The 13,703-nt window shown below is 54.1% G+C and overlaps 1 protein-coding gene across 3 annotated transcripts in view; it reads right to left on the bottom strand.

The window, feature by feature from the left end:
- Window positions 1-6,966: 6,966 nt before the first annotated feature.
- The window catches only part of PRDM16 (PR/SET domain 16), a 332,745-nt gene continuing 326,008 nt past the window's right edge, over window positions 6,967-13,703 (bottom strand). For 2 of the 3 annotated variants that reach the window (XM_081488464.1, XM_081488465.1), the window contains exons 15-16: window positions 11,731-11,964; window positions 6,967-9,384 (exon numbers count right to left, since the gene is read on the bottom strand). In XM_081488464.1, the coding sequence (XP_081344590.1) occupies window positions 9,372-9,384; window positions 11,731-11,964 (247 nt within the window). In that variant the 3' untranslated portion in view covers window positions 6,967-9,371. Of the gene's footprint in view, window positions 9,385-10,537; window positions 10,713-11,730; window positions 11,965-13,703 lie in introns of all 3 variants that reach the window. The other variant, XM_081488463.1, reaches the window with a different exon arrangement.

The raw sequence follows: 13,703 nt of genomic DNA, 5'->3' as shown, positions 1-13,703 counted from the left end.
GTTCAAGGGTCTGTGCTTTGTCACCTGGCTAGTGAGTGGCCCGGCCAAGAGAAGAGCTCAGGCTTATCTGAGCGCAAAGCCCAGGCCCCCTCTCATAATTAGGGACTATTTCAGGTTTCCAGAGAGGTAAGGCATTTTAAAAATGCACTTATCTGCTCCAATTGAAAATTCAAAGCATTACAGACATTCCAGCTGTGATGATGCAGCTCCCACTGTAATCAATAGAAAACCGGGCCAAAACAAGAAGCAACCATTGTAGTTGTCGACAACAGGCAGCAGGGCTCAGTGGTAAAGAATTGTCTGCCAGTGCAGGAGACGCAGGATCACTGTTTCGATCTCTGGGTGGGGAAGATCCCCTGGAGGAGGGCATGGGAACCCACTCCAGTATTCTTTCGTAGAGAATCCCATGGACCGAGGAGCCTGGCAGGCTACAGTCCATAGGGTTGCAAAGAACTGGACCCAACTGAAGCGACTGAGCACACAGCATGTGGCAGAGAACAGTGGGGGTGTGGGGAGGACCCAGTGAGGTGAGCCCCACACCTGCCCAACTTTCTTCCGAGAGGGAGGACAAAGCAGAACACAGTGGCTTCACTGAGCTAGCCGAGGGGGGCAGAGATGGGGTCAGGGAGGCTGAAGGGACTGGGACTTGCAGGCAGAGCCTCAGAGGGGAGGCAGCAGTGCAGAAAAGGATCTTGAGAAGCCCCCAGGGCCAGCCTGAGTCTGGTCAAATGCTTTACTCTGTGTGCAGAGTGAGATCCTGGGAGCCGGGCAGAGAACAGCTCCCAACATCCACACAAGCTTGGAATCACTTGATAGCCAATCACCAGGATCAAGAGGCCTCGTGGACCCCAGGGCATTGGCTGGAGATCAAAGAAGGCCTAGTCTTAGGTGAAGGTAAGCTTACACTTTAGGTGGAAGGGGCGGAGGCTGCTCTACATCTGACTGACAGAGTTTTGAAACAAGCAAAGACCAGGTTGGCCTCCAAGGCAGTTAACTGCTTGTCAGCATGAAAGTTTCTTAAAAGAAGGTCAACAAACTCTAAGGTCTCAATCATTTTGTATTTAACGCCTCCAGCACCCAGTGAAACATTAACAGACATGTGACCTATAACCATGAGAAAAAGCAGCCAATAGAAAGAGACCCAGAAACGACACAGATGATGCAACTAGCAGGGCTTCCCTTGTGGCTCCACTGGTAAAGAATCTGCAATGCATGAGATCTGGGTTCGATTCCTAGGTTGGGAAGATCCCCTGGAGAAGGGAAAGGCTACCCACTCCAGTATTCTGGCCTGGAGAATTCCCTGGACAACAGTCCATGGGGTTGCAAAGAGTCAGACACGACTGAGCGACTTTTGCTTCACTTCGCTTCACTTCATGAAGGGTGATACTCGCGGTAAAGAACCCATCTGCCAATGCAGGATATGTAAGAAATGCAGGTTCAATCCCTAGGTTGGAAAGATCCTCTGGAGAAGGAAATGGCAACCCACTCCAGTATTCTTGCCTGGAGAATCCCATGGACAGAGGAGCCTGGTGGGCTATAGTCCATAGGGTTGCAAAGAGTTGGACATGACTGAAGTGACTTAGCACACAAGATAACTATTCCAAGGATGTAAGAGAAGCCTTGAACATAAAAGAGAAAGTATAATGTATAATGAATATGATCAAAAGAAAAAGAATGCTGAATCAAGTGAAAATTCTAAAGACAAAAATATATATATAAGATATGAACATTTAAAAACATACTGGATGGAGTTAACAGATTAGATACTACAGAAGCAAAGATCAGTGAACTTGAAGACAGGACCACATAAGTCATCCAGAGCTCCAAGGCCTGGTGGACTCATGAATCCAGGGGCTTCAACTGGATCCTAGGAGAAAGAGCCAACTACCTCCCTTGAGGTTTTGGTTCCCCAGCCTCTCTGTTGGGCTTCCCTGGTGGCTCACATGGTAAAGAATCTGCCTGCAATGTGGGAAACCTGGGTTTGATCCCTGGTTTGGGTAGATCCCCTGGAGAAGGGAATGGCAACCCACTCTAGTATTCTTGCCTGGAGAATTCCATGGACAGAGGAGCCTGACAGGCTATAGTCCATGGACTTGCAGAGTCGAACATGACTGAGCGACCTTCACTTGCACTCACAGCCCCTCTGTTGGGCCTCAACTGGTGCTCAGGCCTCCCTGTCTTATAACCATGGAATTCCATCCTCTCTGCGCTGAAGCTCTGGAGCAAACTCTACTTCCCTTTCCTGAACTGGGTATAAGTTTTGGGGAGGATATGCCAGGCAGTGCTGTGCACAGTGCTCTTCCCTTTGTGAGGACCACAGTGCAGGCTGTGGCTGGCAGCCACCTCCCACCCCAGAACCCTGCTCTGAGCATCTTGTTCTCCTGGGCCCCTCTTGCTAGTCCATCTGTTCCCACAAAAGCCAGCCTGTGTCTAGCCATTTTACCCCGAATTAAGACACTTTTTGATTTTGGGGGAAGACTTTTGTTGCCCCGAGAAATGAAGTTAACGATTCTCAAAATAGCTTCTCTGCAAATAACCAACAGGCTCACTTGGCCCAAAATGAATCTGAAGGGGAATTCAAAAGCATCTCTTTTACCAGAAAACAGATTTCTCATTGACACATTTTTCTCCTGTTGATTTTCACCCCCCTTGTTTCCAAAATGGAGCTTTTTTCCCTCAATCTTCCCTGCCAGGAGCTGGGCTTCAGGGAGACAGAGTTGGCTTGTCAGCCTGTTCTGTGTGCCTCTGCTCTTTCCCTCTGAGGTCCCCCTGACAATAGGGCTCTTATCAGACAGGCTCCTGTCCCAGGATACTCCTCTCCCTTCGGGGGTGGAGGACACAGAGAAAGGCTGCTGGGCTGAACAAAGATGGGAGCTCTGGCCCCTGACGGCAGCCTGCCTGGGGAGCTTGGGAGAGCATAATGGGGTGGGCTGGAGACTGTCACTCCATCTTGGTGAATGGCTTTTGGAAATGTGGCCATTCACCAGCTCTGTGATTTGCATCATTTGTCCTCTGAGAATGGATATTTATTTCTCAAGCCATCCCTGTGCTTGGAACTTCGGGGCAAACCCCGTATCTGACCACAGGATTCAGATCTCAGGATGACAGTCACACCAGGGAAGAAATCACCTTAAAATGTTTAACTGCTTCCCCCAACCAGTGCTACCCTGGAGACACACGTACTTGATGGCGTGAAGAAAGTAAAAAGACTCAGTACCCAGATTTGGGCCTGGGGATCTTGTTCCAAGGTCAACTGCAATTTCTTCCCTCTGGTGGAGAAGGAAGTGGCAACCCACTCCAGTATTCTTGCCTGGAGAATCCCAGGGACAGCGGAGCCTGGTGGGCTGCCGTCTATGGGGTCGCACAGAGTCAGACATGACTGAAGCGACTTAGCAGCAGCAGGTGGCTATGAGATGCTGCCATTTAGAGGAACACAGGCCTTGCCCCCTTCTGTTACCTCTCTCAGAGCAGGTTCAGCACCCTTCAGAGGCACTGGAGGTCTCAAGATCCATGTTGAGTGAGGGTTCTTACAGCAAACCACCCATCCATCATCTACCCACCCACCCATCATTCATCCATCGTTCCATCCATCCATTCATAGGTGGACCCACCACCATCACCCATCCACCCACACATCCATTCATCCATCCATCCATCCATCCATACATCCACACATCTATCCATACATTTATCCACCCATCTATCCATCCATCCACCCATCCATCATTCATCCATGCATGCATCCATCATCCATGCATCCATGCATGCATCCATCCATCATCCATCTATCCATCCATTCACCTATTCATGCATCATCTATTCTTTATTTCTTTGTGAAACCTGACAAATAGGCCCCAAGAAGAAATGCCTGGGTACACAGAAGGAGGGGTGCCCTGGGGGGCTGTGTTTGCTTCTCATGCAGGCTTGGACTTTGCTCTGCCTTGGTCCATCTGGCCATTGCCAGTGGGTCAGGCTCAGGCCCTGGCTGGGAGCAGTGTGTGGGGCAGACACAGCTGAAGTGGAGGGCTGGCCGGTGGGGAGGTTTACTCTCAGAAGGGGGAAGATTTGGGGCTGGCCATATAGGATGAGCTTCTCCTCCATCAAGAGGCCCTGGTGAGAGTTCATGGGTATGGGCACTGGTGGCAGGGATGTGTGGGGGTAAGAATACCTGGGGGCAGTTTCATTCGGCGGTGGGCACACCAGTAGGGTGCCATGCCTAGAGGTAGGCCCACCTGGAGATGGACACACCTGAAGGCCACTGTGATCGAGAGTAGAAACACCTGGAGGCTGCCACCCCTGGAGCAGGGCACACCTGGGGGCCATACCTAAAGGTCATCTTGTCCTGAGGTGGGTACACTTGGAGGAGGACACAGCTGGAGACCAGCACTCTCATTGCAAGGCTGTCCTGGGTAGTTGGTGACCTCTCTGAACTTGTTCTTTTCTGGAAAACAGGAACAGCAAGGGGACCTACCCTGGGGGTGGTACAGGAGGATGGCATGAGGGGTTCTCTATCAGGGCTGGTGAGCCTCCCCACCAGCCATGCCCTGACTCTTGAGTCTGTTCTCACCACCCCTCCCCAGCTCTCCGAGGCCTCTGTTTTCCCTGAGTGAAGCACACAGGCACAGAGGCTTAGAAAAGCACACAGATTTATTGCATATCAATCTCATGTATAAATTCATTGTAGCATCGGAAAGATTACATTTGGTATACAGTCCTAGTCTACAGCATCAACCTCAAAATCAGCTTCTCCTAGGCTTCATCTTAAAGACATTTCTCTACACAAGTACATTTGTCTTTATCACAAGCATCATCAAAAGGAAATTTGCAGAGTCCCTCTCTGAATGATTCCTACACTTGGTGTCTTTTCCTTTCCTTTTCCCACAGCGATTTCCATATTAAGAACTGTGTCTTCTGTGTGGGCAGTTCAGGACTCCTAGTCTTGAGGACGCAGACTCTAATCACATATTTAATAAGTGCATCTATGGGATTTTCCTTTTCGTAAAAATTTCACAAACAGACACGATAATGACTACACACGAGCCATGCACAGTTTACTTAGAACAGAAGCAAATTTACAATCGGGGGACGTGGGATATACACCAGCCTCCTTCTCAATGGTTTTTTTTTAAAAAAAACATTATGGAGAAAAACCAGACATTTACACTTGATTTCTTTTCAACACTATACAGCTCTGAAAGAAAAAAAAAAACGAAAAAAAAAACTGAATCATAATGTAACGATGGCGAAGGATGACATGGACGCACAGGTTTGGAGTGTCACCAGCATACGCGTACGGATGCCCTCAGTTCTGTGTGGACACGGGGCTCAGCTTCCCTCGTTTGAAGGAAAACAAGGAAGAGAAGTGCGCGGAAAGGAGCCTTCAGGATAACTTTGTTCATGAGTGAATTGCACATCTGGAAACATAAGCTGCCTTTTCATTCTATCTTCTTTTACTCTTTTTTCCCACAAGTGGTAATACGAATCCGTGACAGAAAAGAAAGAAAACATAAACACTGGGATGGCAGGAGGAGAGGGACGCTCCTTGGCATCTCGTGAGGACGTCTTAGTCACAGTATCACTCATCGCTACAGAGACATTCATGGCTTTTGAGACCCGGCTGACCTCCACCGACCAGGAGCAGCTGTGTCCCCGCGTCCCCAGCCGGGAGGGGAGTGAGGTGCCCGGCTCCTCGTCCATTCCTCGCCACCGCCCCAGGCAGCAGTGCGGGGTGCTCTCCCGGGGGTGCCGCCCCTGCCCCTCCCAGGACAGCACAGTGAATAAGCTCAGTAGATTTCAGTCACTTGGGCAGTAGAGGAGGGGCTGGGGGCCGGGGCGCCACAATCCAGTGCTTTGAGGCTTCAGGGCTAACACAAGGGGTGTGTATTCAGGTAAGTGCTTTGCGAATGTTCACTGAGGAAGCAGCCAGGACGCAGAAGGACAAGGGCCCTCAGGGTTTCCAGGGCCAATCAGTGTCTGGGTGGACTGGCCGCACTCTTGGCATCATATGGGAAGGCCACTAGGGCTGGGCAGTCTCTCAGGCCCACCCCAGTCATTTATCCCCACCCCAGGGTTCCAGGTGGGATGCAGGAATGCACGCCTCTGGGTTCCAACCAGAGGCTTCTGGGTCCCCCTTATGAAGGGCTGGCTGGCCAAAGGGTCAGCAGTCCTGGGGTCCTACCCGCTTGTCCTGGGAATGAAAGGGTTGGGCCCAAGGTGGGGGTTGGGATCTGAGGGGCAGAAGAGGGAAGGGTGAGGAGACCTTCCGAATTTCCTCTTGGGGGTGAGAGTCAGCAGTCCAAAGAGGGAAGCGGACGAGGCTGGAGCTCTGGCCCAGGCACACTAGCCCAATGGGGTTCCTAATTTACAGCCCTGACTCTGGCCATCAGCCCACAGATGCATTGGTCGGCCGGCCAGCTGCCAGTTGCATCCATGCCCTGAAGCTGGGCTCTAGGAATTCTCCAGCCTGAGCTCCCAGACCCTCCAGGGCATCCCCCTGGGTCTGAGCAGGTGGCTGGTGCTGGAGCCTGGAGGGCAGAGAAGACGCAGGGAAGGGCAGCTGACTGGTTGGGACAATGCTCAAGTTTGAGGCCAGGCTTCATGGACCCAGCAGGCGTAGGAAATAAGTGCTCTTTTTATCTGAGAGTCCAAGGACAGAACCTTCCCCACCACCGAATCTGCCAAATGCTCAGGCTGGATAAGAAACTGGGCTTACTCTAATCATTTTCAAGGGGGACAAAAAACAGGACTTAAAATGTACAGCCAGGGTTCTTGGGGATGGGGAATGAAAGAAGGAAAGAGTCAGACTTTAAGGAGATCAGCTGCAGAGAGCCAACTGTGACCGTCACAGAGAGACCAGAGGTGAACGAAAGGGCCGGGCCGCAGGGAACAGACACTTGGGCCTCCACCTTCCCAAACATCCTGCTTTGGACAGAGAGAGTCAAATCGCAAAAAAAAGCACACACCTTATTGTTTAGCAGAAGAAATCATATAATTTGGGTTTACAGAAATGGGGAGGTGGTATCTGAGGTTGACTTTTCAAAGGGGTCCCATCTCGATCAAGGGAGAGTTGGAAATTTCGACACACCAGGCGGGTCCACTGGGGGTGGGGTGGGGTGAAGGATGCTTCTGAGGCGGTGTGAGCAGCCGTGTCTGTAAATCCTTGTGGGTGTGGCTGCGGCCAGCTCCTCTGCCAGCAGCTTCTCCGACCGCCCCAGGGGCCACGTTCCAGCCTGTTCCCACGTGGAAGGCGCTCTGAGTCTGGTACCTTGACCAGATCCGGGAAAGGCCAAATCCTTTCGCTAGGATCTGCGAGTCTGTGCGCCCTTGGGGATCCCCATCCACAGATCTCCACCGCGAAGCCGAACCCCCAGTGCCCAGGTGGACGATTGTCTTGGCCTGGAGCGGCTGGATGGTTGGCCACTCCATGATCATTTGTATTTTCACACATTTCTTAGGGCAACTTGGGTGGGGTTTTTTTCTCTTCTTGGGATGCTAGTCTTCGTTTTTCTTCCAAACAATAAAAGAAATAAATAGAGCACTTGTCTTAAATGCAACTGAAACTCAAATTTAACAAAAACATGATTGTCTGGAAAACGGGCAGCAGGATTCGTTGGGGGGGGGGGACGTGGGGTATTTGGCACATTAAAAATCGCCCCACTCCCTGGTTATTGATCACACAACACACAACCTTATTACACGGTTTTGGTCCTTCACTAGATACTTATATTAACATTATTTCTTCACAATAAGAATGTCTAATGCCAAAAATACTGTTAAGGAAGAAATAAAATAAAAGAAATGAATTAGAAAAAATTACAAGTTATATACAGATTAAGGTCAATTCCATCAGGGAAAAAAAAACAACAATTATTCGAAATTGGCCCCTATGGGAATAATTTAAAGCCCATCGAGTGGAGAGCAGCCTGGTCCTGGGAGGTGCCATCCGTCCCCTCCGGGCTGTGTTGTCTTAGCTCTTTGTGGAGGTTGCACCTGGACTCCCGTCCTTCTGGAGCCGGGTCCCGCCCGCCAGGAACCCACACAAAGAGCGAAGTGGCAGTCGTGTCCTGGGGTCTCGGGTGAGCATGGAGCTTGGCAGCCTGGAGCAGAGGAGCCTTGGAGTGCACCCCACGACAGCCCTAATGGGGGGTGCCCACTCCCTTCCCCTTGTCCATCTGCAGGGGGCGGGGTGGGTGGGTACTGGAGATCCCAAGATGACCAGCGGGCCCCGCCTTCTGCAGAACGGTGGTGGAGGCCGTCGGACTGGCCGAGGCACAGACCTGGTGGAGGGGCCTGGCCACTTCTGCGCTGGGGACCAAGTCCCTGCTCTGACCTCCCCCTGGGTGGGAGCCACGGGCACGAATCCCATGTCACACAATGACAGGCACATCTCTGAGTCCCAGCCTTGGGCCAGCCCAGGACATCGTATCTGATTCCAGGCACAGTCTCAAACTGCTCCCGGGAGTGGGCTCCGCCCCTTGGTTCTGGGGGCGGGGCGCCCAGAATCACCTTGGCTTTACAAACGCAGTCAGGGATAGAAAATCTCTCCATTATCTACAGTATAAAGAACACTCCCAAACGCAGGGCTGGGTCCCAGGCAGGTTTGGGTTTGCAAAGAAGCTGAGATTTCAAAGCAATGCAAAATTACTTTTAAAAAACAATTTGCAAGTCACTTTGTGATTTTTTTTTTAAAAATACTGTCTATTTTTAAAACCACATGCTTAAATAGACTCTGTCGTCAATAAGATTACCAAAAGGATCATTCTTGTCATTTTCTTTATAAAAATTGTCAGAGCGATTCCCTCCTTAGAGCACGCCCAGATGTCCGTTCCCTCCCCAGATGCCACACGGCGCCCAGGAGAGGCCCACCAGCCTCAGTGTGGGGTTCAAACCCCGTCCTTGCCCACGGGATTGACTCTGTGAGGCAGCCCCCAGTGCTGTGCCCGGATAGAGTGAGCTGTACCATCTGAAGGCTGTTCTCAAGACTGATGCCTAGAGCCGGTGAAACCCTACGATGGCTCCAAGGATGCCAGCTTCTGAGTTTTCATTGCAAAAGTCAGAGTTGGACCATGGAGAGGGGAACAGATGCTGAGGAGTGATCAGACACAGGTGACAAGGAGGGGTCTCCTCGGCCCCAGGCCACACAGGCTCCCAAGGCCCTTGCCTCCGTCTTCTGCCATGGAGATTTCTGTTGGGAAGTCGGGGGCCCTGGTGGCCTCACTTGGACTCTGACCCCAGCCCCTCTCAGGCCGGTCAGAGGTGGTTGATGGGGTTAAAGGCTCCAGACTCTGGCGTGGCTCCCGCGATGTTCAGCCAAGCATCCAGAGGGCCCTGGGAGGAGGTGTGGAGAGGAGCATCCTCGGAAAGGGACAGCATCATTGCATACGCCTGGAGGAAGGGGAGGGTACACACAAGACAGCAGGTGAGCGGTGTGGGGTGGGCCCTGTAGACCCCAGGCCAGCCCATCCCTTCCTAGCCTCCCACCCCCTCCAGCTGACCTCAGACCCAAAGGTGAGGCAGGGGCAAAGGTATAAGGGGCCGGCCTGCAGGGGAGGCATCTGCAGAGGGCCACTAAGACCCTCAGCCTCTTTGGGGCACATCTGCCCTCGCAGTCACCCCTACATCCCTGGTGATCAGCACGGATTCACAGGCAAGCATGCTTTTCAGGGGGACCAGGATGCTGGGGGTTACTGCTGAGACCCCATCAAGGAGGCGCAGGCCCTGCCTGGTGTGCCCTGTCTGGTGTGGATGACCATGGTGGTGGCACAGAGCTGTTTCAGGGACGTGATGCGCAGCATTTCTGAGCTGAGAGCAGACGTGACTCTGGCCCAGAGCCCAGCTTGCCCCCCAGAGCGCAAGTGGATAGGACCCGGGGCCGCTCAGAGCAGGTGGCGCGGGGGGTGTCCACCCAAGTTCACACTCTGGACAGGATTAGTAAAGAGACGAAGACAGACACGCAGACGGTTTTTGCTCAGACTTGGGTGGGCTGCGGAGAGCTGAGGGGAACCCCAAGTCCCCCAGGCTGAAAATAAGCAGGATCCTGCAGCCCCTAGGCTGAGGGTGAGTCAGGCCGGCCAGCCTGAGCCCTGCTGACCCACCATAGTTGTAGCTTGGAGCCTGTGACCCTGATGGGGGAGCATCCCTCGAGAGGACCCTGGGCTACCATCACTCTTGCTTGAGCAGAAGCAGAGGGAGGCCAGTGCAGCCACGAGGACACTGCCGGTGGACACCGCCCTCCGGGGACATGAGGGCCAGGACCCACATGTCCAGGAGCACTGCGGGACTGGGGGAGCACCCTTGTGAAGGTCTGGCTCTCGTTCATCTGCCCTCAATCTCTCCCCACCCTTGCTTTCAGGGAAAGGGAGTCATTCGGGGGTCTCTTTAGCCAAAGCGATGGGCATGGGAGGGCTGGAGTCCTGGGTGTCCCCCATGCAGACATGAGAGACAGAGAGAAGGGAGGCAGTCCCTGGTGGGGGAGGCACAGCTGGGGCCTGCCATCCAGCCTGGGGAAGGTCAGGGGCAGGCTCTGGTGGGTACCTACCTGGTTCTTAGCCTGCCTGTACAGGGTCTGTTTTAAAGTCTCAGAATCTAAGGTGGAATTAAGCACATCTTTAACTTCAAACGTTTCCTCAGCTGTTCTGCGGAGATCCAGCCCCTTCCCAAAAGTCGGCATCGGCTCCAAAGCTAAGAGACCGCCTGGTGGCTCCTCAACACACCTGCACCAATGACCGGAGAGGGGCCTGCTGTCAGCCTGTCTGGCCTCAGCCACCTCTCTGAGGCCCCACGGCCAGCTCCGTGCCTGCATGCACGCCACGGCATCTCCACGAGCCACATGCACAGGAGACAGACGCACGGACACACAGACACGTGGACAGAAGCCACATGGATACAGGAAAGGGATGGAGGACACAGAGGAGGTCAGTGCGTGCATACACATTGCAAGCACAGGCAGGGCGCCGGGTCCCTGGGGACGAAGGACAGGCTGGGAGAGGGGCGAAGGTCTTGGTTCCCGAAATCTGGGTTGTTCTGAGGGGGCCCACTCACAGGACACAGGGTGGGAGGAAGTGGGCCATCTCTGAAGGGCCCGCAGGATCTGCCAGCCACCCCCAGGAGGACCTTGAATGCTGGTGGCGTCACCGGTGCTGAATGTAGACCGTGAGCAATGGAGGACACAGCAGGAGAGGCTCTCCTCTTCCAGCTTCCAAAATCATTGGTGCTCAACCCCAACCCAAAGCCTGTTGGAGGCAGACGTCACTTCCCCATGATTCTGCAGGGCTGAAGACCACCCACGGGTCCCTGATCAGCTCCTTCTCAGCCGTCGCCTCTCTTGCTCTGCTTCTGGACTAGGGGAAGCATGTGCACGTGTATACACATGTGCCCACACGTGCGAGGGTGTGTATGCAGTTGCACGTGTGGTGTTCACACATATACATGTGCATACACATGCATGTGTGCACACATGTGCCTGTGTGTACATGTGTATGTGTATGTGCGTGCACATGTGCATTGCGTGTATGTGTGTGCAGGTATGTGTGCGTGTGTGCGTGTGAGTTTGGGGCCTGGTCTCACCCTGACCTGTGCACAGAAGTCCTTGCAGTGGAAACACCTACTGGGAAGGAGAGAGAACCCCACTGGCAGGGTGGGGGGTGTGGGAGTGAGGTCACTCCCTTGGTGCTTGCCCGTCTCCCTGCCTGGGGCCCAAGCACTAGGGGCCCACAGAGGGTAGGTGCCCACCTTCGGGTGTGGTCAAAGCCCACTGCCAGGGAGGTGGGTGGCTCTTCATCCTCATCGTCCTCGTAGGCGCCCTGAGGCTCAGGTGTGGGGGAGGCGGTGTCGTCCTGTGACTTCCCTGCCAGGCTGTCATCATCTTCCTCCAGCTCCTCCTCCTCCTCCTCCTCCACGTCCTCTGGCTTCCTGACAGCCAGGCCCGGGCACTGGGAAGTGCCATCTAGGTCCTGGACTTCCGGCCTGAAATGACACGGAGGGAGCTGACCACAGATGTCCTGAGGCAGCAACTTGGCTCCAGTAGCTCTGGCTCCCCACCACCCCTGATGCCCCCAGCCCCCTCCGATGGCAGCCTGCCCTTCTCGGTCACTAGACCCTCAGAGCTGGGGTTCTGAGCGGCTCGTCTCTGACCTTGGCTGCTGTTCCAAGTGATTAAAAAAGGGAAGGGCCGCCTGCCCAGGACCAGGATGAAGCTGGGTGGGAACTGCTGGGCAGCAGGCTCCCGTCATGCTGGCGTGGACACGGGGCCACTCAGGGATTCAGGAAGAGTGCTATGGCTGGGCTGGTGGAGAAGGGGTCCTGGGAGCTGGCACTGGGCTTGGGCCCTGCATGAGGGGTGTCCCTGGGGAGGCTCAGAGTGTGGGAGGTGTGCGGCCCCACCCTGATCAGTGCCTGCTCTTCCCCACCCACCATGAGGGCACGAGGACCGGGCGGCCCTCCGCAGATGGGGTGTCTGGGACCCAGGGCTCTGGGCTGTGTGGACTGGGCTGTTGTTGGTGATGGAAACCCTCCAGGGTGAGTGTGTTTCCAAGACTGGGCTGTCTCTCCTGCAGCCAAGATCCCCCCCCTCATCCCCAGGGGTCTCTGTAGCCAGGATCCTTTCCCATTCTGGTCCTCATTATTGAAAAGAGAAAACGAGCCATGAGGAAAAGGATGCCTACTCCTTTGAGAAAATGACAATGACGTTGTTCGGTTCATCTGCAAGTTCATGACCAGGTGGCGTGGCCACACATGAGCTGGGCCCGCGGCCACCTGGGCAGGTGTCCCACACATGGGTGGAGGTGGACGGGGGGCAAGGCGCATGCTTCATGAACTGGAGTTCTGAACCCCTGGACTCCACCCCTTCTGGACTTCATGCAGCCCATGGGAGTCCATCCCCTGATGTCGGGGGAGACTCGGGATCCCGCTTGGGGCACTAAGGCAATAGGAGATGTCTTCTCCAAGTGGTCACCATCTCCAAATACAGAGCTGAGTGGATGCGCTGGGAAGCCCCAGGTGGTTCAGTTCTTGGCCACCCCCATCTTCACTTCTCATCTTTCCATGGGAGAGTGTAGAGTTGCTGACAGCTGACCTATCCTCCAGGACAGGCAGGACCCTAACAGGTCTCCCTTGATGCTGGGCACCAGGCTCACGTCTGTCCACCAGCGGTGAGGACCCCAGAGCCAGGTCCTGCCTCCTTCCCTGGTCTTGGCAGGTCCCCTTGGGCGGGGTTTGTCATCTCAGAGCCCACGCCCTCCTGGGGAATGTGAGAACAGCCCCCACCTTGAGTGCTGATGGACAGCACAGGTGGGGAGCTTGGGTCAGCGCAAAGCCCTGTATGTCATTTAATCAAACCTGAGTCTCTGTGCGTTTATATATAAGCACCTCTCTGTGGGAGCAGTGACCACGAATGACCACTTTGTCCTTGCACTGTGCCTCGCCCTGCACAGAAATCTGCTCATTGGTGGGAGGTCTGCATCAAACACCAGCGCTCATTGAGGGTGGGGGATGGATACAGAGACAAAGAGGAAACCAGGACAAGTGGCCAGGCCTCCAAACAGCTGCCTGGGTGCAGAATGTCCCCAGGGCCAGCCTAACACAGCACATGGCTGTGTCTCAAACAGCAGGGATTGTCCCTCTCCACTCCAGTCGATTTATTGTTGTTGTTCAGCTACTCAGTTGTGTCAGATTCTTTGAGACCTCATGGACTGCAGCACATCAGG

Source organism: Giraffa tippelskirchi, chromosome 5 (assembly GCF_054371585.1).
Source record: "Giraffa tippelskirchi isolate mGirTip1 chromosome 5, T2T-mGirTip1v1.2.pri, whole genome shotgun sequence".
NCBI lineage: Eukaryota > Metazoa > Chordata > Mammalia > Artiodactyla > Giraffidae > Giraffa > Giraffa tippelskirchi.
The sequence above is the reverse complement of the archived record's forward strand: the minus strand, read 5'-3'. Positions and strand labels throughout refer to the sequence as shown.